The sequence below is a fragment of the Osmerus eperlanus genome, chromosome 19 (genome assembly GCF_963692335.1).
Source record: "Osmerus eperlanus chromosome 19, fOsmEpe2.1, whole genome shotgun sequence".
Lineage (NCBI taxonomy): Eukaryota > Metazoa > Chordata > Actinopteri > Osmeriformes > Osmeridae > Osmerus > Osmerus eperlanus.
The window spans coordinates 10708088-10735792 of record NC_085036.1 but is presented as its reverse complement, the minus strand read 5'-3'; the positions used below and the strand labels follow the sequence as shown (position 1 = coordinate 10735792).

Genomic DNA, 27705 nt, shown 5'->3' with positions numbered 1-27705 from the left:
TCTTGGAGGTTTACATGATGTGTAAACTTCTGAGAATTTCTTTTAAAACACAGAAATGTAATTGCCTTATCGGGCCAGTTCAGTTACTTCTTTTCATGGACTTAAAAATTACGTCATTTAAAGTCCATGAGAATATCTGGCAGACAATTACCTCTATTTTTATTTAAGTTTTCTCTCTTTCTTTTTTTCTCTCCATCCCTCCATTACTACCCTGCCCATTCTTTTCCCCTTTCTGATTGGGTGGGATGAGATGAAGGGTCCCCCCAACTTTCTCTCTTTCTGTCTCTCTGTCTCTCTCTCTCTGTCTTTCTCTCTCTCTCTGTTTTTCTTTTTTTCTGTCTCTCTCTCCCCCTCCCTCCATTTCTCCCCCTCCATCTCTCTCTCTCTCTTGCAGGCAACCTTGCTTTGTTGGCAGGAGTGACCCAAATAAAAGCAGCCCCACCAGTACCAGGGGGGGAGAAAAGCCCACTTGGTCAAATGAAGTGATCCATTGAACCGAATGTGTGTTCTTTCTCTCTCTCTCTCTATCTCAGCCAATTACCTAGTGTCCTGTCTTGCATCTCTCCTTCTTTTCCTCATTCATTCGCCCTCCTTCCTTTCCTGAAGGCCTTGGTGAGCCCTGATAGGCTTGCAGAAAATAAAACCTTGGGCTTGGGAGAGGAGAGGGACATTTGGGAGCGAGATGGCGAGAGGGTCAGTGGCCTCGTTCCTACATGGATTCCTGCTCCTCGGTCTGTGGAAGCCTTCATTGCAAGGAGGTAAGACACAATTACTACTATGGTCATTGATGCTTAGCTGCACAACACCTGTGGCCCTGATGGAACCTAAAGTTTGGCTAGAGAACTCAAAAAAATTGGGCATCTCTTGAGCTAGTTTGTGTTCAGATTTTTATGCATGTATGTTGCGGGGTTACTGGGAGATGCCACATCCAGCACAGGTTTCTGGGAGTGCAGGACAGGGGGTTCCTCTGCTGGCTCTGATGGTAATCGTTGGAGACAGCCTCCATAACTTTGCTGACGGTCTGGTGGTGGGTGCAGCCTTCTCCTCATCTGCTGAGACGGGCATGGCGACCACTGTGGCCATACTGTGCCATGAAATACCACATGAAATGGGTACAAAATTACAGACCACCTGCCTGGTTGTCTAGCGAACTGTGCAGCTATGAGCTGAGATGCTCTCCCCTCTGCATGTTCTGAAGCCATGGCATCAAGGGATGATCCACTAGTCTATATTTCATACCTGGGGTCTGATATAGTGGGGATGGAGATGATCCAAGGAGACCTCAACACTAACTCCTTCAATGTACTACTTCTATTGTTGGTTTTGTTACATTTGTGTAGAGGCACAAAGCCTTCACTGTACCTATCATTAATTCCAATAAGTTCAAGTACAAGTTTTTAGTTATATACACATGCAAGGAATTGTGTGATTTTCAGGCCAACAGTGCAAACAGTAGAGTTAGAGAATATATAGAGATAAGATATACATAAAGAAATTCAACCTCATGTAAACAAGGTACCATATTTATCTATTATATAATAGTCTGATATACTCCATTAACTATCCATCTTTTATTTATGTTTTACAATGTTATAAAAGAAACAAATGACATAGCCCTAGGAGAATTGTATGAAATTCCCTCCTTGTAAGAGAATGCTAGTGGTACTGGATATGCACTTCCAGCCTGTTACATCATTTGGAATCACCCATGACTCCATCCCCATGAAACACAGGGATGGAGTCCGATTGGTTGTATGGTTTCTGAGTATTCATTCTCCTGTAGGTCATTGGAAGCTTGCTGTTACTACTCTTACTCTCACACACATAGAACCAATTGTAGAGTGTTTGTAATGACATCAGTGTTAACACTCGTAACACTCTAAAAACAACTTTAATGTTCATGCTGTGTTGGTCTTGTTTGCCCAATGCCAGTCTACTATATATGGCGTCCTACAAAATAACATTGAATAGCTTCTCCAACAAGTCTTAAACACTTCTTTTTTATCTCCTGTCCAACTGGGAGGTATGTGTTTCTGCCACCTCATTGGCAAATGACTGAAAAGGTAGTGGAGGCTAAGCAGTTTACTCTGAATGGCTGAAACATACATGGCTTACATTTTTAGTTCTGTAACCCCCATTTAAAGGGCTCCCCAATGGATCTGTCTCCTTCACATGTGGGAGTGTGACTCCTTAAAACGTTTCCTTTTATAGTTGTTCTCTATTTATGGCTATCGTGATTCATGAAATAGGATATATGTGCTGAAATGTGTGAGAATTATAACAAAATAAACATTCCTTTTGGGTGAAGAGGTGAGTCTTATCAGCTGCAAAGAAACTTAGACTTTCACCACAGGGAAGGTTATCTGTTATCCCTCAACCTTCATCCCCCATCCTGGTCTGCAGATAATGTATAAATTACATTTGACAGTTCATAAAAAACTCAGTTGTGACTATTTGCATGGCACCATTCTACTTTTTTGGCAGCGCCATTCTAGCTATTTATGCAAACAAGCTAAACCATGTGTTCTAAATTCCACAACAGGCAATACAAGGAAAACTAGGCTTCATTAGCTCTGATGGATGACTCATAGGATTGCAATGGTTCTGGTATCCCTTAAGAGTCCAGAACAATGAAAACATGGTCCAACATTAGACCAATGTTTATGTGCAGATAAGGCAATGGTTTTGACTGTTGTGGAATTAATATGGAAAACATGGTTTATGAAAAACTAAGAGAGAGACATTAGCTGTCGTTGATTCTCCACTAATGTCTTACCTTGTTGTTACACAATAAGAGTACATAACTGTGTGTGTGTGTTGTGTGTGTATTTGTAGACATACTGTCTTAAATGATTTTCACAGATGTTGTATTGCTTTGTTCTAGGCGTGTACATACCTGCAGGTGCAGGGGGAGGAGCAGGAGCTGGATTAGGAGCTGGGACAGGACCAGGAGCTGGATTTGGTCCAGGTGGTAGAGCAGGAACCGGATTTGGCCCCGGTGGAGGAGCAGGAGTAGGCCCTGGAGGTTTTGGTCCAGCAGCTGGTGGAGGTGATTACTTATTTAGCTGTTTTAGAAAAACACCATTTAATTACTTTACAAATACAAATCTTGTTTTTACATTTTGTTTGTAGCTGGACGAGGAGGAGGCCCAGGAGGAGTTGGACCAGGAGGAGTTGGACCAGGAGGAGTTGGGCCAGGAGGAGTTGGACCAGGAGGAGTTGGACCAGGAGGAGTTGGGCCAGGAGTTGGACCAGGAGGCTATGGAACTGGTCTTGGGCCTGGTGGAGCAGGTGAGGAGATCTACGTACAGTATAGATTATAGATGTGACAGACAAAAGGAAAGAGGAAAGAAAGTAGGAGGCTAGAAGTAAGAGAAATGTAGTTATGGTAGCATTATGCATTCTTCTCAGAAATAGCTTAATTTAGTCACACTCCTGATTCTTGCTCTTGATTCTTGTTCTCTCTACAGGAGCTGGTGGTACACCTCAAAAAACAGGTAAGACTAACCCAAATTATTTAACTCAATTTCATCTAAAGATCTACATTTCCTACAAAATCAAGAAAAAAATGTCTCTGAACTTCATAGAATGCATGTACTGTATTTCTCAGTCAGTTGGTCTGTATTCTACCTTATACTAATATTTGAGTCTTAATTCCCAGGAGGTGGCTATGGTGTTGGAGTCGGAGGTCCTGGAGGACTCGGGGTTGGATTTGGAGCAGGTCTAGGAGGAGGAGGCAAATGCTTAAAACATTCTTCCATCATACTCACCACCTGTAACACAAAATATGAATGAGTTGACTTAAACCACCACACTTCAACATAACTAATCAGTTTGACATCACTCCCGGACATGCCTCTCTAGTAATCCCCTATTATAGGCCAACATTAGTAGGCATACTCATTAACTGCCCACCCTAGTGAGCCCCCCTAATGCTGCTGATCCAGATTTGTAGATCAGATATCATTTACGTACTAGTTCAGGTGCTGTCTGATTCTGGAAACCTTAGCAGCCAAGTCCAAACAACAAAGACCATACCATAATAATCTGCATCCTCTGTCCCCAGTGCTTTACAATAAGTGGAAGTTCTCCACACTGTACTCAGTTCAGTGACCATGCCCCTCTCATAGGAAACTATAAATATTGTTCCACTGTTCAAGGTTCTGGGATTAATCTTACTAAGATTTACCCATTATTTCATTTCCTGACACAGCAAAGCCACTCTATATTGTTACAGGGGCCACATACTGACAAAACTCACATGCATACACACACACACTCACTCACACACACACACACACACACACACACACACACACACACACAGATAAGAGCTAACGACAGCACAGCCTGATTAAGAGTGGAAGTTGTCACCTCAGACCGAGAGTAATCAGTTTTGTCCTTCTCTGTTTATGAATCCATGACATATGGCTCTCTCACATAGGAATGTTGGTGACGCTATCCGAGTGTTTGTTGGAGGTTATGCCCCAGCTCTGTGGAACCTTTGGATTCCACCCATTACGTCTTGATGTAGAAAGTGGGTCACTGTGTAAGCACAGGAAGCAGACACAGGGAGGTCACAGTTTCCAGTTGACCACAAGTCTTGTAATCTCCTTAGTTAATCATTCACCCATTCAACTGAATACACTCAGTCTGTGCTTAAGCTGCACAGCTTCACTATGAAGATGAAGACCAAAACGTCCATTTTGCATTACCTGAAGAAGCATTAACTGAAGCAAGCCAACGAAGATGCTATGTATTTCAAGTTGACCTGCATCACTCATCTATGTTTTACCAGAGAAGGTTGATTACTGGTGAAGTTCTCTCTTACCTCTGTATTTGCAATGCATACTCGAGTGTCTATTCAAATGAGCATGGATACTGTTGCTATACAAGTATAGAAGTCCAGTGACTATGGAGTACAAAGTAAAGTAATGGGACAGCTAAGTTCTAACAGAAACGATGTAGTCAAAGCGTCAAAGACTAATGATTGAGGTATTGTTAAACCACAGCATCCCTCACCTCAGCGTACATTGCCTCACTTTGAGTCTTCAAAGGCCTCTCCCTGGTCTCTATTATGTTCTCTCTTTCAAGGGCCTTTGCAGTGTTGTATTCCCTCTCTGTTGTGTGGTAAACATTTACTGACCTGACCATAACCCAGCCCAATGAGACTTTTAAAAGGTTTTAAAGTCAAACATCCACACTTCAAACAGGTTTGTAAAAACGTCCCAGGGAACATATTAGTGTCACAATAAACCTGGCCAGGGAAATGAAGTGTTACAGTATTGAAGGGTCAAAGCACCAAACAACAGATTGAATTCATTAATAAATGAGATAAAGCCCATTTTCTAGTTCTGGGAATATAACCAGATAGGCCACAAGAGGGTACACTATCAACTTCCCAGTTCAGTCCTGCTGATCTACCTCCTGCAATAGCTTTTAATGTCTTGAAGAATTGCTTCAGATGTTCTTCACATGCTGCAGAAGGTAAAATGTTCTTAAGGTGTTTAGAAGGAAAAGTACATTTCAGAACAATAAATAAATGCCATGTTCTCATTAGGATATGGAGGCCTCGGAACAGGGAGTGTGGGTGGAGGAGTACGAGGAGCAGGTGGCCTGGGAGTTGGTGGTGTTGGATCTGGAGGTCAGGGTGCAGGACTAGGACCAGGAGGTCAGAACGTTTTCCTTCAATCTAAAGTTTTTTTTTTTTTTTTAAACACTGCAAACTGTTGGTTAATTTCTGTCTCAATATTAGAATCACCTAGATTCTAATATTTTTTTTAAATGCTATTAGATTTGTATTTTTTTATCTATAATTCTTTTAAACATTTGCATTAGGAGCAGGAACAGCACTGGGAGGCACTGGATATGGGCCTGGAGGAAGATATGGGCCTGGAGGTGGAGGAGGATTTGGGCCTGGAGGTGGAGGAGGATTTGGGCCTGGAGGTGGAGGAGGATTTGGGCCTGGAGGTGGAGGAGGATTTGGGCCTGGAGGCACTGGAACAGGTCCTGGTGGTGCTGGTGGAGTTGGGCCTGGTGGTGCTGGTGGAGTTGGGCTTGGAGGTGCTGGTGGAGTTGGACCTGGTGGTGCTGGTGGAGTTGGGCCTGGTGGTGCTGGTGGAGTTGGGCCTGGAGGTGCTGGTGGAGTTGGACCTGGTGGTGCTGGTGGAGTTGGACCTGGTGGAGTTGGGCCTGGAGGTGCTGGTGGAGTTGGGCCTGGAGGTGCTGGTGGAGTTGGACCTGGTGGTGCTGGTGGAGTGGGCCCAGGTGGAGCTGGTGTGCCAGCAGGAGGTCAGTGGTAGAACCTTACTAAAATATTCCCTCACACAGTGAAAAGTAAATACACAAATCAAGACAAAAGGAGTGACATCAAATACTTCACAGAATTTGACTTCACAATACTATTTATTTAAGTGTTCACTATTAACTATTTTTCAAAATATGATGTAAAGTGTAATATTAAGGTTAATCTTTTATTAATAAAGGGGCATTTAATGAAACTGTTTGATATTCTGCTGCAGTGCCAGTGTTTCCTCAGACTGGAGTGCCAGGGGGAGGACTTGGAGGGAAAAGCAGTGGAAAAGCCTCCAAAGTCCCAGGTAAACTACAAATCCCAGAATGAAAACTCATTATGGAATTACAAAACATAATTATAGGATGCAGAGCATGCTATTCCACTGTAGAACTTCCTAGAATGTCTGTTATTCATACAGGTGTTGGATTACCTGGACTTTATCAAGGGGGAATTGTGCCTGATCAAGGTATGTCAAACAATTAAAATGTTGCATTTAGGTGAATCTTTTTGGTGACAGTTACTCTACACAGTGTGATGTTTATCATCTGGCCAAGCAGTGAGTAATCTCTCACCCTGACTCCTATTCAGGTTTTGGAGGGCGTGGAGTCCTGCCTGGTGTTGCCACAGGATCTGGACTTGGACCCCAAACTGGTAAGTCGTCTAGTGGCTGAACTAACCAACTTCAAGTCTTTGTCCCCTCTGACTTTGTCTGCTCTCCTACCAGGATCTGGAGTTCTTGGCCAGGGAGGAGTTGGAAATGGAGGTGGTGGAGGTCAGTGAGCCTAAATTAAAAGGATAGCTTGACATTCTTGACATAAATGTTGACGGATATTCAATTTTGTTGTTGGTTTCATAAGATGTGTATTTCTGCCTTTAGCTGGCCGAGGCGGTTTTGGTGGACAGCAGCTGCCAGGAGTGTTCCGTGGATACCCGCTCATATCACCCAAGTCAGGTACTGTACCCAAGAAAACATCAAAAGGCAATCAAATGTTAAATAGTACAGATTTCATAGTATGTCATAGAGAGTGTAAGGAAAAGGCCATACTCTATGTCCCAGTAGTGTGACCTCTTTCTCTTTGCTCTTCATGTTTCGTATCTGCCTTTTCTCATGCCATTCATTCCCATAGGAGCTGGGGGTAAATCAAAGTCTCCAGCCAAAGCTGCTGCTAAATACAGTAAGACAACAATAACCTTTAGGAATCCAGGTTGATTAGTAGTTCCATTTGCTTAGCAGTTTCAAGATTTAATACAATCCAATGCCAAAATCCAAACAGATAACTTGTAAACTACTGGCTTCAAAGATAAACGTAGCATTACGTTTCCTTCCAGGTGGGGGTGGGGCTGGAGCCGGAGGTGGGCCAGGTCAAGGGACTGGAGCCGGTGGCGTCCTTGGCGGTATAGGTGGAGTTCCTGGGGGAGCTGGAAGCGGTCTCGGTTTTGGAGCCGGTGCTGGAGCTGGGGCCGGCACACAGGGAGGACCTGGGGGTGCAGGTGGAGTTCCGGGTGGAGGGCCTGGAGCAGGTGGCTATGCGTGTTACTGCAGGAGTTAATGAATCTTTAATGACATTTAATTTTATAAAGATTCCAGACATATTTCATGTGATAGATTTTATATTCTTCTTCAATCAATGTTTTTCACTTCATATCTTACAGGCTATGGGGCTAGTGCCAAAGCACGTAAATATGGTAATTTACTGTACTATCTTTTACCTTTAAAAGTAGCTTGACATTACTGACATTCATTATGTTCTGTATTTACTACCTCCCATCGCTCCAGGTCAAACTGGAGGTGCTGGTACCGGACTTGGCCAAGGAGTTGTACCTGCATCTGGGATTGGAACTGGAGGAGTACTAGGGGGTGGCTATGGTCCTGGAGGAGCTGGTACTGGTCCTGGTGGTGCTGGCTATGGGCCGGGAGGGGCTGGTCCAGGAGGGGCTGGTACTGGGCCTGGTGGTGCTGGTACTGGGCCTGGTGGTGCTGGCTATGGTCCAGGAGGGGCTGGTACTGGGCCTGGTGGTGCTGGTACTGGGCCTGGAGGTGTTGGCTATGGTCCTGGAGGGGCTGGTACTGGGCCTGGTGGTGCTGGTACTGGGCCTGGAGGTGTTGGCTATGGTCCTGGAGGGGTGGGTACTGGGCCTGGAGGTGTTGGCTATGGTCCTGGAGGGGTGGGTACTGGGCCTGGTGGTGCTGGCTATGGTCCTGGAGGGGCTGGTACTGGGCCTGGTGGTGTTGGTACTGGGCCTGGTGGTGCTGGCTACGGGCCTGGTGGTGCAGGAACTGGACAAGGTGCTGGCTATGGTCCTGGTGGAGCAGGAACTGGACCAGGAGGTGCCGGCTATGGTCCTGGTGGAGCAGGAACTGGACCAGGAGGGGCTGGTAGTGGAGGTACTTGGTTATCAGAATTATAAGATCTTATTTTGAATTGTAAATTAGGATGTCATTATTTGGGAAACAATACATTTCTATGTACTTTATGTTACAGGATATGATCGAGATGCAAAAGCTCGTAAATATGGTAAGCACCTCCTTCTTATGCTGCATGAATAAGACTGTGAGATAAAGCTGAAATGAGCATCTTTGATGGTTCCTCCTCTTTTAGGCATGCTTAGTGGTGCCCTTGGAGTCCCAGGTGGTGGACAGGGTGCTGGACGTGGAGGACTTCCAGGAGGAGGTGCTGGGGCTGGACTAGGCCAAGGAGGAGTGCCTGGCAGAACAGGCTATGGTCCTGGTGGTGCAGGAACTGGACCAGGAGGTGCCGGCTATGGTCCTGGTGGAGCAGGAGCTGGACCAGGAGGTGCCGGCTATGGCCCTGGTGGAGCAGGAGCTGGACCAGGTACTGGGTATGGTCCTGGTGGTGCAGGAACTGGACAAGGTGCTGGCTATGGTCCTGGTGGAGCAGGAACTGGACCAGGAGGTGCCGGCTATGGTCCTGGTGGAGCAGGAGCTGGACCAGGTGCTGGCTATGGTCCTGGTGGTGCAGGAACTGGACAAGGTGCTGGCTATGGTCCTGGTGGAGCAGGAACTGGACCAGGAGGTGCCGGCTATGGTCCTGGAGGAGCAGGAACTGGACCAGGAGGTGCAGGCTATGGTCCTGGTGGGGCAGGAACTGGACCAGGAGGTGCTGGCTATGGCCCTGGTGGGGCAGGAACTGGACCAGGAGGTGCAGGCTATGGTCCTGGTGGAGCAGGAACTGGACCAGGAGGTGCTGGGCCAAGACCAGGAACTGGAGCTGGAGGTACTTTAGCATAATTACTGTAGAGGTATGTTAAGGGATAATGTTAAACTGACCAATTATGTTCAAGTTAGGTGGTTTCAGTCAACTAATTCATGTTCTGTGTTACAGGATATGATGCTGATGCCAAAGCTCGTAAATATGGTAAACTCATTCATCCCCCTTCAAAGGTTTTACATCACAGCATGGATTACACCAAAGAATAAAGCTGAAATGGGCATCACCGATGTTTCTTCCTCTGGTAGGCATGCTTAGTGGTGCCCTTGGAGTCCCAGGTGGTGGACAGGGTGTTGGACGTGGAGGACTCCCAGGAGGAGGTGTTGGGGCCGGACTAGGCCAAGGAGGAGTTCCTGGCAGAACCGGCTATGGTCCTGGTGGAGCAGGTACTGGACCAGGAGGTGCCGGCTATGGTCCTGGTGGGGCAGGAACTGGACCAGGAGGGGCAGGCTATGGTCCTGGTGGAGCAGGAACTGGACCAGGAGGGGCAGGCTATGGTCCTGGTGGGGCAGGAACTGGACCAGGAGGTGCAGGCTATGGTCCTGGTGGGGCAGGAACTGGACCAGGAGGGGCAGGCTATGGTCCTGGTGGGGCAGGAACTGGACCAGGAGGTGCTGGCTATGGTCCTGGTGGGGCAGGAACTGGACCAGGAGGTGCTGGGCCAAGACCAGGAACTGGAGCTGGAGGTACTTTAGCATAATTACTGTAGAGGTATGTTAGGTGGTAATGTTAAACTGACCAATTAAGATAAAGTTAGGTGGTTTCAGTCAACTCATTCATGTTCTGTGTTACAGGATATGATGCTGATGCCAAAGCTCGTAAATATGGTAAGCACATTCATCCCCTTTTAAGGATTTTATATCACAGCATGGATTACACCAAGGCATGATGCTGAAATTACATATTTGATGTTTCCTCCTCTGGTAGGCATGCGTAGTGGTGCCCTCGGAGTCCCAGGTGGTGGACAGGGTGCTGGACGTGGAGGACTCCCAGGAGGAGGTGCTGGGGCTGGACTAGGCCAAGGAGGAGTGCCTGGCGGAACTGGCTATGGTCCTGGTGGTGCAGGAACTGGACCAGGAGGTGCCGGGTATGGCCCTGGTGGTGCAGGAGCTGGACCAGGTGCTGGCTATGGTCCTGGTGGTGCAGGAACTGTACAAGGTGCTGGCTATGGTCCTGGTGGGGCAGGAACTGGACCAGGAGGGGCAGGCTATGGTCCTGGAGGGGCAGGAACTGGACCAGGAGGTGCCGGCTATGGTCCTGGTGGAGCAGGAACTGGACCAGGAGGGGCAGGCTATGGTCCTGGTGGGGCAGGAACTGGACCAGGGGGTGCAGGCTATGGTCCTGGTGGGGCAGGAACTGGACCAGGAGGGGCAGGCTATGGTCCTGGTGGGGCAGGAACTGGACCAGGAGGTGCTGGCTATGGTCCTGGTGGGGCAGGAACTGGACCAGGAGGTGCAGGCTATGGTCCTGGTGGGGCAGGAACTGGACCAGGAGGTGCTGGCTATGGTCCTGGTGGGGCAGGAACTGGACCAGGAGGTGCTGGGCCAAGACCAGGAAATGGAGCTGGAGGTACTTTAGCATAATTACTGTAGAGGTATGTTAGGTGGTAATGTTAAACTGACCAATTAACATAAAGTTAGGTGGTTTCAGTCAACTCATTCATGTTCTGTGTTGCAGGATATGATGCTGATGCCAAAGCTCGTAAATATGGTAAGCACATTCATCCCCTTTTAAGGATTTTACATCACAGCATGGACTACACCAAGGCATGATGCTGAAATTACAACTTTGATGTTTCCTCCTCTGGTAGGCATGCGTAGTGGTGCCCTCGGAGTCCCAGGTGGTGGACAGGGTGCTGGACGTGGAGGACTCCCAGGAGGAGGTGCTGGGGCTGGACTAGGCCAAGGAGGAGTGCCTGGCGGAACTGGCTATGGTCCTGGTGGTGCAGGAACTGGACCAGGAGGTGCCGGGTATGGCCCTGGTGGTGCAGGAGCTGGACCAGGTGCTGGCTATGGTCCTGGTGGTGCAGGAACTGGACAAGGTGCTGGCTATGGTCCTGGTGGAGGAAGAACTGGACCGGGAGGTGCTGGTTATGGTCCTGGTGGGGCAGGAACTGGACCAGGAGGTGCTGGTTATGGTCCTGGTGGGGAAGGAACTGGACCAGGAGGTGCTGGCTATGGTCCTGGTGGGGCAGGAACTGGACCAGGAGGTGCAGGCTATGGTCCTGGTGGGGCAGGAACTGGACCAGGAGGTGCAGGCTATGGTCCTGGTGGGGCAGGAACTGGACCAGGAGGTGCAGGCTATGGTCCTGGTGGGGCAGGAACTGGACCAGGAGGTGCTGGCTATGGTCCTGGTGGAGCAGGAACTGGACCAGGAGGTGGTGGGCCAAGACCAGGAACTGGAGCTGGAGGTACTTTAGCAAAATTACTGTAGAGGTATGTTAGGGAGTGATGTTAAATTGACCATTTATGTTAAAGTTAGTTGGTTTCACACAACTCATTCATGTTCTGTGTTACAGGATATGATGCAGACGCCAAAGCTCGTAAATATGGTAAACTCATTCATCCCCCTTCAAAGGTTTTACATCACAGCATGGATTACACCAAGGAATGAAGCTGAAATGGGCATCACTGATGTTTCCTCCTCTGGTAGGCATGCGTAGTGGTGCCCTTGGAGTCCCAGGTGGTGGACAGGGTGCTGGACGTGGAGGACTCCCAGGAGGAGGTGCTGGGGCTGGACTAGGCCAAGGAGGAGTGCCTGGCGGAACCGGCTATGGTCCTGGTGGTGCAGGAACTGGACCAGGAGGTGCTGGCTATGGACCTGGTGGAGCAGGAGCTGGACCAGGTGCTGGCTATGGTCCTGGTGGAGCAGGAACTGGACCAGGAGGTGCTGGCTATGGACCTGGTGGAGCAGGAGCTGGACCAGGTGCTGGCTATGGTCCTGGTGGAGCAGGAACTGGACCAGGAGGTGCTGGCTATGGTCCTGGTGGAGCAGGAGCTGGACCAGGTGCTGGCTATGGTCCTGGTGGAGCAGGAACTGGACCAGGAGGTGCTGGCTATGGACCTGGTGGAGCAGGAGCTGGACCAGGTGCTGGCTATGGTCCTGGTGGAGCAGGAGCTGGACCAGGTGCTGGCTATGGTCCTGGTGGAGCAGGAACTGGACCAGGAGGTGCTGGCTATGGTCCTGGTGGAGCAGGAGCTGGACCAGGTGCTGGCTATGGTCCTGGTGGAGCAGGAACTGGACCAGGAGGTGCTGGCTATGGACCTGGTGGAGCAGGAGCTGGACCAGGTGCTGGCTATGGTCCTGGTGGAGCAGGAACTGGACCAGGAGGTGCTCGCTATGGACCTGGTGGAGCAGGAGCTGGACCAGGTGCTGGCTATGGTCCTGGGGAAGCAGGAACTGGACCAGGTGCTGGCTATGGTCCTGGTGGGGTAGGAACTGGACCAGGAGGTGCTGGGCCAAGACCAGGTACTGTAGCTGGAGGTACTGTAAGATAACAGCTATAGCAGGCAATAAGAATTTGTTATCAGTCGTATAGATGTTTACTGGTGTCAATCAATATATGCATGTTATATTTCACAGGATATGATGCAGATGCAAAAGCTAGAAAATATGGTAAGTTATTATCTAAACTCTGTATTATCTATTCTGAATTTGTCATCACAAATATGTATTCGATAGTAAATAGTAGAGTATTCAGTGATTACCCATGACGGTTCCTCGTCTGGTAGGCATGCTTAGTGGTGCCCTTGGAGTCCCAGGTGGCGGACAGGGTGCTGGACGTGGAGGACTTCCAGGAGGAGGTGCTGGGGCTGGACTAGGACAAGGAAGAGTGCCTGGTAGTCAGGGCAATGGTCTATATGGATTAGGTGTTGGTTATGGACCAGGAGGAGCAGCAGCAGGGACTGGTCTTGGGCAGGGAGTGGGACTTGGGTCTGGGCTTGGAGGAGGAGGAGGAGTGCCTGGCCGAGGTGTTGGAGCTGGAGGTATATTATCTACGGATTTAGCAATGGCAAATAACTGATAGCTGTGTTTGTATAAGCTAACTAGTTGCATGCTCTATCCCATAGGATATCCTGGTGGTACAAAGACTCAGAAATACGGTAAGAAATGTTTCACCATGTCCAAATGTTACTATATTTTGTTGTCAATCTGTTATTGAGCATTTATCTCCAAACCTAAATCATATTCTATTTCCATAATATACTTTAATCACTCTGTTGTGGTCCGCACAGGTCCCGGTGGAGGTGGTGGAACCCCTGGTGGTGGTCTGGGTGGCAGGTTCGGTGTCCCTGGAGGAGGTGCAGCCCTGGGAGGAGGTGCTGCCTCACCCTTTGGCCCTGGGGCAGGAGGTGTAGGAGGAGGGGTGCCTGGGGCCGGGTATGGAACTGGAGCAGGTCCAGGAGCAGGTTATGGTCCAGGAGGTGGATATGGAGCCGGGGCAGGGGCAGGGCCTGGGGCTGGATATGGACCTGGCTCAGGAGGTACTAATAGCTAAATGACTGATCTGATCAATGTAACCTTGTTTTTCAGAATCTTGTTATTAATGAAAAAAACGTTTTTATTTATTATTTCAAGGATACGGACCAAGATCAAAAGCTGCTAAATACGGTATGAGTATTAATGATCCATCAACTTGATGATTATGCCCTCTATCCGAATGTTTTACCTGTGCACCTGCCACCTCACCCATCTGACATCTCTCCTCTTCCCTGGGTGGAGCAGGGGGTGTGCCAGGTGGCGGTGGTGTCCTTGGCATTGGGGGGGTGCCTGGTGGTGGCGCTGGGGCTGGACTAGGAGGCAAGTTTATTGGTGGTACTGGTCCAATATTAAGAGTTAATTCACACACAAACACATACACACATTTGTTCAGATATGTCTTGGTGGGGGACCAGGGGAGATGAAAAAAATAAAACAATCAAACTAATTAAATGTTTAAAATATGGTCCAATTGCTAATTGTCTAACATAGGAGGATATGGTGTCAGACCAGGGGGCTATGGAACTGTACCTGGCAGCTATGGGACTGGACCTGGGGGTAAGTCTGTACTGATATTGGAGGGGGAGCCGGGGAGGGAAGCAGGTACATATTGCTGTAACAAAGTGTTTGGTTAAGTTTGTATTCTGCTTTCACTGTTTAATCACTGATAGTCTGTTTGTGATCCTCAGGATATGGCCCTGGAGCTGGATCTAAAGCAGCCAAATATGGTAAGAATAGGTTTCCTTTCATGATGAAAGAGGTATTCTACATTATTTCAGATTTTACGAGAAATGCATTTAATGTAATGTGTTATTTTCTTATATTTCTTGCCTAAAGGTCAACCAGGTGGGACTGGAGGAACAGGGACTGGGACTGGGCCTGGGACTGGAGCTGGTGCTGGTGCTGGGGCAGGAACAGGAACAGGAACAGGAACAGGAACAGGAACAGGAACAGGAACAGGTGCTGGAGCTGGAGCTGGAGCTGGGGCAGGAACAGGAACAGGAACAGGAACAGGTGCTGGAGCTGGGGCAGGAACAGGAACAGGAACAGGTGCTGGAGCTGGGGCAGGAACAGAGGGTAAGATGCTTGAAAAGGCCTTCGGGTACAGCATAGAGTAGGTTATGGGAATAATAACATGACTTTACAGAGAATAACATTGATGATTTTCCTATTCTCGTGCGTTCCTGGTAGAGCACACGCAAGCAAACTTTCAGAATTTAGTTGATTTTAAAAGAAGTAGGTGGAGGATTTGTTTTGTTTGTCTTTACAAAGGAGTGTCGGGTGGAACAGGAAATGGAACCGGAGGCACAGGAGGTTCAAGAGTCACACCTGCCCCAGGAGTAACAGCGGCAGGCACCGGGGCAGGAGCAGGTTAGTCATATCCAGGGCCTTTCATATACATTTAACAAGAAGCAGATTATGCGACCACATATCAAATGTATCTATGGTTGATACTTTTTGGTAATCTCATCTGCTTCTTAGGCAGATGTTCTCACTTCTAGTCTCTCTCTTCCCATCCTGCTCTATCCAGGTGTCCCCGATGGTGCTGGAACTGGAAAAGAGGGCAAGGATGGTGATGGAGCTGCAGGTACAGGTTTGTAAATGTTAAATCAGATGAAGGCATGGCAGTTGAATCAACAGTCCATTATTTATGTATCCATGCATTCCACTGCATTTACCTTTGTTTAAGGTGAACCAGGTGGTGCTGGGGGAGTTCTAGAAGGATCTGGAAGTTCTGGAGGTGACGGTATGCCTATAAAATAGCTTAACTTAACATCTTAAATATATACAGTATAGTAAGATATAACAGTTAATTACTTTTGAGTGGCCAAGATGGGTTCATTGATGGGGTTGTGTATGGTAGGTACTGGCATCACAGGTGGACCAATAGATGGAGGGATTGAAGGAGGACTGGACATAATCACTCCTGGTGGGACTGGAATCCCCATCATTGGTGGGAAACCAGGTAAGACTGGAAATGAACTCTTCAGGTCCATAGCAGTCTAAAGAACAATAGCGAATGGCATACAATAACACTCATAGAACAAATTAGTTCATTCATACTGCTCACAATTTCTATATCTAGCCTTGCCACTTTCATCTGCATCATCCACATTGTCATTTTCTTTGTGCTCTGCTTTCAAGACAAAACCGACCTTGGGGGGACCCCTGTTCCAGGTGTGACTTCATGCTGTTGACATTCCTGATCTTTTAAAATTCATATCTTTCTGCTTCACCATCTCCACTCTATTCTCCTTGCCACCCCATCTCAATGGCACTACTTCTCACCATCTGCGAAGGAAGCTTAACCATTAGTCTGTGTCTGGTTAGCTTGTTCAAATGCAACCATCACTGGCGTACTCTTTGTACTGCGGTTATTCTGACAGCATTTTTACTGCCCTGTAGGTTTAACAGGAGCATTTCCATCTAGGGTTTTCCATCACTTTAGTATTGAACCAATTTTTACTCTATATTATGACCAAGAAATGTTTGTACAAACGTTTGTATGGATTTATTGTAGCTTTTTGCATTGAGGGTGTTTATTGTAAAAGTAAATGTTCTTTTACAGGTGGAACTGGAGTTCCAGTACCAGAAAGTGAGTGATGTTTTTTATTATAATTGTAAAATAAATATATTTTATGTTATGACTGCATTCAAAGTTATATTTACTGTGTAACAATATGATTTTTGTACCTGTGATTCTAGTTGGTGCTGGAGTAGTCCAACCCAGTGGTAAGTTTCAGTTGTTTACTGATTTAAGAGTTCATAAAAACTGATTTATTATTTCTTAACTATGTTCCCTTCCCTTATATGTACAGCTGGGACAGGTGTTGGTGAGTATCATCAACATTTAACTCATAATTTTGTAAAGCATGCACAAGGTGAACAATTGCCTCTAACATTTTGTGTGTTTCTCAAAAAATATTTCTTCTTCACTTGGATCGTTCTTCCTCTGCTCTACAGCTGGAGCAGGAGTGCCCTCTAGAGGTGAGGATGAGCATAAACACATCACAGTTTTGTGTCAGTGACAATACCCGGTTCAGTGTCTCTACCTCTCCTTCACATTATGTGATACATAATCTGGTGGTGTGACTTGTGTCCATAGTGTTTTTGCAGCAGACTCAGGTCAGAGCCAGTCTGGTGCTGGGGAGTGTTGGGTAGACATGTTACATTCCGGGGAGACTTCAGATTAATATTGGCATGAAAAAAAATATATAGCCAAGAGAGGAGTCAACTGAAATCTGGATACTGAACTGCCTAAAGTCAGGACCTATATAACATGGAATCCCTGAATGATATGAAACATTTGGTCTCTTCATCAGGTTCTTCTGGTTCCTCGGGTATTGGGATTGGTGTGGGGTTTGGATCTGGTACGGGTGTTGGTGTTGGTGAGGGTACTGGTATTGGCATTGGTATTGGGTACGGCTCCGGCGGGAACTCCGGGGGTATCGGGGTCGGTCTCGGTATCGGTATCGGTTCCGGTGGTAAAGATGGAGGAGGAGGTAAAATATCCGCTGGTACAGTGTGTGACTGACCAGACTATAACATGACAGCGGTATGGCTGGGCTGTGACTTCTACTAATGGCCTTGTGGTGAAAACAACAACTGCTGGGTTTGCTGATGGTCTGCTTTGGTGCACGGTTTTTACTAATTATGATTTTGAGCCAGTGTAAAGACAAATTACTCCTAAGATAACATTATCCTGTTTGAAGTGCATATGGACCTTTACAAAGTTCTAATTGAATCCTAAAATGTCCTAACAGTGCTCTAACCCTGTGAAAAGGTCAATGTTTTGATTAGATTAGTCTGGTCATGTGGTCTGGCTGTCTCAGACATATAGAAAGGTGAAATTGGACTTCTTTCCGCTGGCACCAAGAAACTAACCAATAATATTGTCAACAATGATGAAGAACAAACTAACCATTAAGTTATGCTGCCCCTGACGGATTGTTCAGAAAGAAACTGTAACACTTTACCAGAATAACAAAATATATAAATAACATCTGGTAACACATTATTTTTATGTAAAGCCTTTATAAGCTATTTGTAGACTAATTAACCTTTAACCCCACACAGAAGATTGATGTTAGTTGGTAATTTATCTCCAAAATTGTTTATACATGGTTTACAAAGAATAGTTATTAATACGTTATTCCCAACACATAAGCAATTAGTATACATAAACGCAACTGTGCAGCAATGGATTGCAAATGTTCAACAAGCATTACTTTCAGAGTAAAACAAGCTGCAAGTTTCCCAGTGAATACAGAACAAAGACAGTATTGATGACAAATCCAGTCCCTTTACTAACTGTGTTAGCCAGGTAATGTTAAGTTTTAAGGCCTTGGACTATGTCTTAGCAGGTTCAGGCACAGGCATTGGTATAGGTATCGGTATTGGTGCCGGCGGAAAATCCACTGAAGAAGAAGATAAAGGTGATGGTTGCATGAAGCACATTTTACCAGAACCAACTGTTGTAAAATGTCAGAAAATGTTAAAGTTTTCTGTAAAACAGCACCCATATTGAATAACATTAGATGATGCTGTGCTAAAAAGTTTTTAACAAGAGGAAATGGAAACCATTGTGACGGTGGCTTCCAGAACATAATCTCCACATCAGTGTGCATTGTTGGGGTCAATATTGGGGACTAAGTGACTTCTCATAATGACCTTGTGGTGAAAACAACAACTGCTGGGTTTGCTGATGGTCTGCTTTGGTGCACGGTTTTTACTAATTATGATTTTGAGCCAGTGTAAAGACAAATTACTCCTAAGATAACATTATAATGTTTGAAGTGCATATGGACCATTAAAAAGTTCTAATTGAATCCTTAAATGTCCTAACAGTGCTCTAACCCTGTGAAAAGGTCAATGTTTTGATTTGATTAGATTAGTCTGGTCATGTGGTCTGGCTGTCTCAGACATATAGAAAGGTGAAATTGGATTTCTTTCCGCTGGCACCAAGAAACTAATCAATAATATTGTCAACAATAATGAAGACCAAACTAACAATTGAGTTATGCTGCCCCTGACGGATTGTTCAGAAAGAAACTATAACACTTTATCAGAATAACAAAATATATAAATAAAATCTGGTAACACTTTATTTTAATTTAAAGCCTTTATAAACTATTTGTAGACTAATTAACCTTTAACCCCACACAGAAGATTGTTGTTAGTTAGTAATTTATCTCCAAATTTGTATACGTGGTTTACAAAAAATAATTATTAATACGTCATTCCCAACACATAAGCAATTAGTATACATAAACGCAACTGTGCAGCAATGGATTGCAAATATTCAACAAGCATTACTTTCACAGTAAAACTAGCTGCAAGCAAACAAAGACAGTATTGATGACAAATCCAGTCCCTTTACTATCAGTGTTAGCCAGGTAATGTTAAGTTTTAAGGCCTTGGACTATGTCTTAGCAGGTTCGGGCACAGGCATTGGTATAGGTATCGGTATTGGTGCCGGCGGAAAATCCACTGAAGAAGAAGATAAAGGTGATGGTTGCATGAAGCACATTTTACCAGAACAACTGTTGTAAAATGTCAGAAAATTCTAAAGTTTTCTGTAAAACAGCACCCATATTGAATAACATTAGATGATGCTGTGCTAAAAAGTTTTAACAAGAGGAAATGGAAACCATTGTGACGGTGGCTTCCAGAACATAATCTCCACATCAGTGTGCATTGTTGGGGTCAATATTGGGGACTAAGTGACTTCTCATAATGACCTTGTGGTGAAAACAACAACTGCTGGGTTTGCTGATGGTCTGCTTTGGTGCACGGTTTTTACTAATTATGATTTTGAGCCAGTGTAAAGACAAATTACTCCTAAGATAACATTATCCTGTTTAAAGTGCATATGGACCTTTACAAAGTTATAATTGAATCCTAAAATGTCCTAACAGTGCTCTAACCCTGTGAAAAGGTAAATGTTTTGATTTGATTAGATTAGTCTGGTCATGTGGTCTGGCTGTCTCAGACATATAGAAAGGTGATTGGACTTCTTTCCGCTGGCACCAAGAAACTAATCAATAATATCGTCAACAATAATGAAGACCAAACTAACCATTAAGTTATGCTGCCCCTGACGGATTGTTCAGAAAGAAACTATAACACTTAACCAGAATAACAAAATATATAAATAACATCTGGTAACACTATTTTAATTTAAAGCCTTTATAAACTATTTGTAGACTAATTAACCTTTAACCCCACACATAAGATTGATGTTAGTTGGTAATTTATCTCCAAAACAGTTTATACATGGTTTACAAAGAATAGTTATTAATACGTAATTCCCAACACATAAGCAATTAGTACACATCAACGCAACTGTGCAGCAATGGATTGCAAATGTTCAACAAGCATTACTTTCACAGTAAAACAAGCTGCAAGTTTCCCAGTGAATATAGAACAAAGACAGTATTGATGACAAATACAGTCCCTTTACTATCAGTGTTAGCCAGGTAATGTTAAGTTTTAAGGCCTTGGACTATGTCTTAGCAGGTTCGGGCACAGGCATTGGTATAGGTATCGGTATTGGTGCCGGCGGAAAATCCACTGAAGAAGAAGATAAAGGTGATGGTTGCATGAAGCACATTTTACCAGAACAACTGTTGTAAAATGTCAGAAAATTCTAAATTTTTCTGTAAAACAGCACCCATATTGAATAACATTAGTTGATGCTGTGCTAAAAAGTTTTTAACAAGAGGAAATGGAAACCATTGTGACGGTGGCTTCCAGAACATAATTTCCACATCAGTGTGCATTGTTGGGGTCAATATTGGGGACTATGTTAATTTTAATGATTTGTTTTTGCAGGCGCTTCACTTGGGGACATTGCTGGTGGGCTTCCTGGAGCCAAACCTCTAAAGCCTCCAGGTAAGATAGAGAATGAACAGGCTCCGAATGGATGGTGTTTGGGCTGTGTTCTCCTAAGTTACGCTGGTGCTCAGGTGTGCTGCCTACCCATAGGTGTCCCAAGAGGAGACACACCTGGTGAAGGAGATGGTGAAGGTGCAGAAGTCATCGAAGGAGGTCCAGGGGGAGTTGAAGGAGGACCAGGGGGTGTAGGAGGAGGGCCAGGAGGAGTTGGAGGTGGACCAGGAGGTGTGGGAGGTGTCCCAAGTGGAGCTGGAGGAGTAGGAGGAGGACAAAATGGCACCATAAAACCACCTAAGGGTGCTTGTCATAATACGTTTAACATTACATACTAGCTATGTGGCTAGAATTTTGCCCAGTCTCTGATGCGATTATGATAAAGGTAACCATAATTAAAATGAGGATCATTATGGCTTGTGTCTGCACCTCCAGGATATGGCCCTGATGGGGCTGGCAGCCTGGGTGCTGGAGGAGTGGGAGGAGGTCCTGGAGGAGTTGGAGGAGGTCCTGGAGGAGTTGGAGGAGGTCCTGGTGGAGTTGGAGGAGGTCCTGGTGGAGTTGGAGGAGGTCCAGGAGGAGCAGGAGGAGGTCCTGGTGGAGTTGGAGGAGGTCCAGGAGGAGCAGGAGGAGGTCCTGGAGGAGTTGGAGGAGGTCCAGGAGGAGCAGGAGGAGGTCCTGGAGGAGTTGGAGGAGGTCCTGGAGGAGCAGGAGGAGGTCCTGGAGGAGTTGGGGGAGGTCCAGGAGGAGCAGGAGGAGGTCCTGGAGGAGTTGGAGGAGGTCCTGGAGGAGTTGGGGGAGGTCCTGGAGGAGCAGGAGGAGGTCCTGGTACAGGAGTGATCGGAGGGACGGGTCTTGGCCCTGGGGCCTCCGGTGGTGTAGGAACTGGAACCCCCAAACCTGGCAAAAGTGAGCTACATTTGTTGTCAGTAGTTACATATTTTAGCTGCTTATACTGCCAGTTACAACTAACTGACAAGGATTTATCTTGCTATCAATGCAGGCTATGGAGGAGCTGGAGCTGTCTTACCTGGTGGTGGTATGTTTATTTTTATCTTGGCTGCCCAAATGCTTCAATCAGTTCAACCCCCCAAAAAGTTCTCTTTTTGGATTACGAAAATGTAACAAACAAAACAAAGCTTGTTTCTTAGGTTTACGTTATCCAACGGGAGCTGGAGTGGGACAGGGATCCGGAAAGCCAGGCAAAGGTACATTTACACATTCTCTATGTTTTTTTTACAGTTACATTGTTATGTTTCTACTTACTGCATATCAAACATCTGTTTGGAGAAAACAATTTAGTAGGTTAATGATAACATTTCTCTTGTACTTAGGATATGGGGTTCCTGGCCAGTTTGGAGGGGGACGGGGAGGGGTCGGGCCAGGGGGCTTTGGTGCTGGTCCTGGGGGCTATGGACCAGGTGGGGCTGGTGCTGGGCCAGGGGGCTATGGACCAGGTGGGGCTGGAACTGGTCCTGGGGGCTATGGACCAGGTGGGGCTGGGGCTGGTCCAGGGAGCTATGGACCAGGTGGGGCTGGTGCTGGTCCTGGGGGCTATGGACCAGGTGGGGCTGGAACTGGTCCAGGGGGCTATGGAGCTGGGCCTGGGGGCTATGGACCAGGTGGGGCTGGTGCTGGTCCAGGGGGCTACGGACCAGGTGGGGCTGGAGCTGTACCAGGGGTCTATGGAGTTGGCCCAGGGGGCTATGGATCTGGTCCTGGAGGATATGGAAGCAAACCAAGCAAGAGGGGTGGTGCTGGAGGTGCTCTAGGTGGAGCTGGCAGTCTCGGGGCTGGAGGACTAGGAACAGGACCAGGAGGACTTGGCAGAGGCCTCGGAGGAGGCCTAGGAGGGGGTCTAGGAGGTGGTCCAGGTAGCTATGGACCTGGTGGAGCTGGTGCTGGAGGAGGTACAGGGGGAGCAGGTCCTGGAGGCTTTGGTGGAGCTGGGGCTGGCGGTGAGTTCCACCTCAAGCTATATACTTTATCATTGTTTGAAATCAGCCTTAGTATTTTATCAAAGTACATACAACATTTACTTTTTTTCAGGTCCCAGATATCCAACTGGTGCAGGAACAGGGACAGGCACTGGAAAACCACCCAAAAGTATTTCACAAACAGACTACACAGCTTATTTCCTTAAAGGGTATGGTATGGTCTTAATATTTACACTAAGCTTATTTACCTTACCCTTCCAGGCTATGGGGGAGCTGGTGGCAGTGCTGGAGCTGGACGAGGTGGCTACGGACCAGGTGGTGCTGGAGCAGGACCAGGTGGTTATGGATCAGGTGGAGCCGGAGCTGGACCAGGTGGTTATGGACCAGGTGGTGCTGGAGCTGGACCAGGTGGCTACGGACCAGGTGGAGCCGGAGCTGGACCAGGTGGTGCCGGAGCTGGACCAGGTGGTTATGGACCAGGTGGTGCCGGAGCTGGACCAGGTGGCTACGGACCAGGTGGAGCCGGAGCAGGACCAGGTGGTTATGGACCAGGTGGAGCCGGAGCTGGACCAGGTGGTTATGGACCAGGTGGAGCCGGAGCTGGACCAGGTGGCTACGGAGGTGGAGGAATGGGAGCAAGGAAACCAGCTAAATCAGGTCCATATAGTGATGGGTCACACACAAATCTATAAACAATAGAGCTCATCCAACTCAGAATTCACCTATATACGAACATAACCGTTAAAAAAAGCGCTATTTCACCTACTTATTTAACCCTTCTCTTCTTCCATACTTCTAGGTTATGGCTCCTTGGGCGGTGCGGGTTATGGACCAGGTGAGGAAGAAGTCAAGCTTTGACAGCCTGTACACATAATGAGTGCATGTTCAGGCATATTTATACTCTATTACATATCCATCTCACATACAGTAAAAGACCTAGACTCTAACACACCTGTACCTGTCCCCCAGGTGGAGGAGCAGGGGCGAGACCAGGAGCAGGAACAGGAGGCCTAGGTGAGCTGCTGCCCCCAAAGTTGACCTGTCCAACAGGGGTACCTGGTGTGTAGGTGTAGCAGGTGTTAATGCTCCGCTATGAAGCCTCTGATTGAATTTAGACCAGGCTAGGCTTCGAGTTAATCTGTCCTCTTTCCAGGGTATGGCTCCCTGGGTGGAGCTGGATACAGACCAGGTGAGAGGGATCAAGTAACTCCTATAGCACTCAATGTTGCAGACCCTGCTCATAATTACAGTACAAGCACTCTAGGCCTAAATTCACTGTTATGTATGTTTGCAGCACGCTCACACCTGCGCACATTATTCAGTCAACCAGAGATCGGCGTAGCTGAGTGTGCAGTAGTTTGGCTATCCTTGGACACCAGTCTTGGTTGTTGAGAAGCTCACCAGTATTGTTCTTTGTTCCAGTGTTTCGAGTAGCCCAACATGTTGTTTGCTTGTTCTCCAGGTGGAGGATCAGGAGGAGTGCCTGGTGCAGGAACTGCAGGGGGAGTAGGAGGTGACCCAGGGCGGTTACCAGGTGAGCTGGAGAATCTCTATTCAACATCTTGCTAGTTGTGCTCATGGAGGGTGGAGTTTCTATGTGGTCCTGACTACAATGTGTCTGTTCTGCAGGAGGGGGTACTGGCTATGGTGGTGGTGGTCCTGGTGGTGCTGGTCCTGGGTATCCAGGTAACACATCACTGCCTCTCTTGCTTTTGATGTTAATATGAAAAGATAAATTCCCTTCAGTTTTTTATTCTGAGTAATCTGGGTTGGTCTCTTTCAGGTTCTCTAGGATACGGAGCAGGAGGACAGAAATGTAAGCATACTCTCCTCTGGCATCAACATCACAGCACACATGGTGCAATTAATTACAGTCATGACCACACACACCCCCCCACACACACACACACACACACACACATACATACACACACACCACATGTTATTCTTGATTGACTCCTTCCGCTCTTTCTATCTCTTCAAATTAATATCCCAATTACCTATAGAAATAAGACTGTTTCAGCCCATTTGTTCATGTCTGTTCCTGTGGTAACCAGGGATTACTGCAACATCTTCATATGTCAAAACACACTAAACATAAGGTCACAGTTTAAAACAGCTTATTCTCGTTATCTCCTGCAGCCAAGGCAGCAAAAGCAGCCAAGTATGCTGCCATGCAGGCCTTCCTGGGAGCAGGGGGCTATAGAGGTAAACCAGCACACCGACTTACGTGATATTATCATGTAAGCCACAGTCACAGGAAAGTCCCTCAAAGAGGTATTACTGACACTAACACACAGTCCTTGCTCATGTCTGTCAGGGGGTGCTGGATGCCAGGGTAAATACTGTGGCAGGAAGAGGAAGTGAGAGACCAACAGAAGGAAGTGACCTAATTAAAAAGTGGTGCTACTGCCTGATCCCGAATGTACTTTTTTTTTTTACTTGCCTTGGAAGCTACTGCTTCGTTTGTACACGAGATATGAACGCCAATTTATAGAGTTTGACCTACTGTACCAAAGTTTTTGTTATTTCAATGTGCATTGTCACTCACTTTAACTTGTTCAGCTACTAGCCCACACCATGAATCCTGCTTGTGTAAAACACTGATACAGAGGACCTCTACAGTGAACCTCCCTAAACCTGTCTGTACAGTATGCTGGCACTTACAACCTTTGCTGAGGCTTAGACACCTGGGTTATATTTACAGGATGGCTTCAGGTGCACAAGCTGCATTGGTTTTTCTTAAAACCTTGGATTTTAAATGTGTCACATGTTTGTGTGTGCTTAAATCTGTCCCATGGTTTCCAGAGACAACGGCTGCTGGTTTAGTTGGGAACTGTGAAATAGAAATCAGGATATGTCTGAAGAGTAGTGCTTCGGCTATTGTTTTAAATGTATTTGAAGATCTCTCAACCTTCTAAAGCAGTGTGAGTCTGGAGCAACTCTTCTATTTCAGATAATCATTTTGCATCAGCAACGTCTAAAAATATGGAAGCTTATCATCCCTTAAGCTTTTGGCAAAGGTTATATTAGGATCGTTTGAAGTCATCTGTAGGGCCTTTACATAATATATTTCAAGCTATTTGATACTGGGATCATGTGAATGGCTATGTTAGATATGTGAAATATTATCAGTGTCTTAAAAACATATATTGGTGTTGGGGCATCCATATGGGTTTAGTTTGTGTCTGAAATGTGCATGTGTCATGTCTCTTTTTTATGCAACACTGAGGATATGATTATGATGACATTTGGCTTGTACATTAGCAGTTCATGAAAGCTAAATGTTTGGAAACATTATGATGACACTCACCGCAAGCTGGGTATCAATGCTCTACTGAGGTCAGCATCGTATTTATGATTGTTTTACCTCCACTGCAATTTTGTTTTATTCACTCTGAACTTGACAGTTCATGTTTACTTAGATTTTTAAATTATGAAATAAACCAAAGAAATTACAATTTGCCATTTAATCTCTGTGCAGGATTGTATGTGCGTTGAATACGTATTGTGTGTATGTCTGAATTGTAAAATCTTTTCAACATTGCCTCCACTATGGTTACAAAGTCAAGTGCTTTATTTTGTGCTGTTTTTTAATTCTCTCTGACACCAATATTACCTGTGATGTCAATTTGAATTAAGTGTCTGAGTTTGACACAGTTTTGGGCTTACCCTTGTGTTAATATCGTTGAGCCCTGTCAAAAATAATCAGTGTTTTTGACATCTGTTGTTGTTTTAATCTGATTTTTAAAGAGATAACAATGCACCTTTTTAACAGAACACGGTTTGTAAGACTTTCTTTCATAATTAAAGAAATGACCAGAGCACTGTTTGATGACTATTAGTCTGTATAACACATTATATCTTTTACCAAAACATTTCTACCAGTGTAAAAGTTGAAATACCAGTACCAGTTGAAATAATGAACTACAAATACATGCACTGTCACCATTACAATTAATACAATAACCCCACAGAAGTGAGAACGAAATGCACGTCGGCTTCCAATTAATTTTCAATGAAACCAGGCGTTGACGCTCGCGTAAAGCATCAACGCCCAATTCATTGAAAATTAACATGCAGGGTAAGGGGATTGGCTGTTGTGCCATACCATTTTAGACTCTCCTCAGCAAACTGAAATAGATAGCCCTCTCTCTCTCTCTCTCTCTCTCTCTCTCTCTCTCTCTCTCTCTCTCTCTCTCTCTCTCTCTCTCTCTCTCTCTCTCTCTCTCTCTCTCTCTCTTCTTTCTCTCTCTCTCTCTCTCTCTCTCTCTCTCTCTCTCTCTCTCTCTCTCTCTTTCTCTCTCTCTCTCTCTCTCTCTCTCTCTCTTTCTCTCTCTCTCTCTCTCTCTCTCTCTCGACCTTCTGGCCTCAGCTGACATTCTGTATCTAACGTCGTTAGATACCGTTTGGCTCCTGACATAGTATACCACTCTAATGAATTACAGCCTGGGTCTATACTTAGATGCACAGGTCTATAAGAACCCCGCTGCTGGAAAAATAACTGCATCTATTTCAATAAGGAGCGTGCAGTTGCATTAAACATCCATAAAGACTTTGCACATAAAACGCTCCCCCGTTCTGTTGGGGTAGGAATTCTGGCCTCCTTTGCTTTGCCAGTATTTCCTCTGCAGTCTGAATAGAGTGTGTTGGACCAGCACTAGGACAGTGCAGGAACTGGGGCATTCATAAAGAGATTATGCTTGTGCATGTGCTGATTGGTACAGGACCGATTTATGTTTGGTGCCTGATTTGGTTTTTAGTAAAAAAAAAAAGAAAAACACACACAAACACACAGCCAGTTTATCTGCAGTATAATTTTGAATTTGTATGCAGCTCTGTAGCATGAAGTCTCACAAGCTATTTGAATGAG

General features: G+C 46.1%; 2 protein-coding genes across 2 annotated transcripts; both read left to right on the top strand.

The window, feature by feature from the left end:
* Positions 1–454: 454 nt before the first annotated feature.
* On the top strand, positions 455–11108 carry LOC134040048 (fibroin heavy chain-like). Its single transcript, XM_062486272.1, has 22 exons — positions 455–758; positions 2885–3049; positions 3133–3291; positions 3471–3497; positions 3662–3736; positions 5839–6291; positions 6522–6599; positions 6714–6761; positions 6884–6946; positions 7020–7067; positions 7173–7247; positions 7423–7470; positions 7625–7816; positions 7949–7981; positions 8073–8681; positions 8779–8811; positions 8896–9531; positions 9640–9672; positions 9774–10211; positions 10320–10352; positions 10453–10644; positions 10810–11108. The coding sequence occupies exons 1-22, from the start codon at positions 683–685 to the stop codon at positions 11106–11108; spliced, it is 3813 nt and encodes a 1270-aa protein (XP_062342256.1). The 5' UTR covers positions 455–682.
* A 92-nt stretch (positions 11109–11200) lies between these two features.
* On the top strand, positions 11201–26664 carry LOC134039349 (fibroin heavy chain-like). The gene is made up of 42 exons (XM_062485162.1): positions 11201–11235; positions 11336–11935; positions 12044–12076; positions 12178–12813; positions 12934–12993; positions 13108–13140; positions 13257–13511; positions 13596–13628; positions 13761–14009; positions 14104–14136; positions 14251–14325; positions 14497–14562; positions 14694–14732; positions 14842–15081; positions 15277–15375; positions 15536–15592; positions 15695–15751; positions 15869–15970; positions 16150–16182; positions 16574–16600; positions 16711–16737; positions 16824–16838; positions 16969–16992; positions 17328–17507; positions 19441–19512; positions 20524–20595; positions 20839–20898; positions 20992–21198; positions 21331–21804; positions 21899–21934; positions 22047–22103; positions 22230–22853; positions 22945–23001; positions 23094–23489; positions 23632–23667; positions 23802–23846; positions 23986–24021; positions 24295–24366; positions 24462–24518; positions 24616–24648; positions 24975–25040; positions 25153–26664. The coding sequence occupies exons 2-42, from the start codon at positions 11338–11340 to the stop codon at positions 25197–25199; spliced, it is 5418 nt and encodes a 1805-aa protein (XP_062341146.1). The 5' UTR covers positions 11201–11235; positions 11336–11337; the 3' UTR covers positions 25200–26664.
* Positions 26665–27705: the final 1041 nt, after the last annotated feature.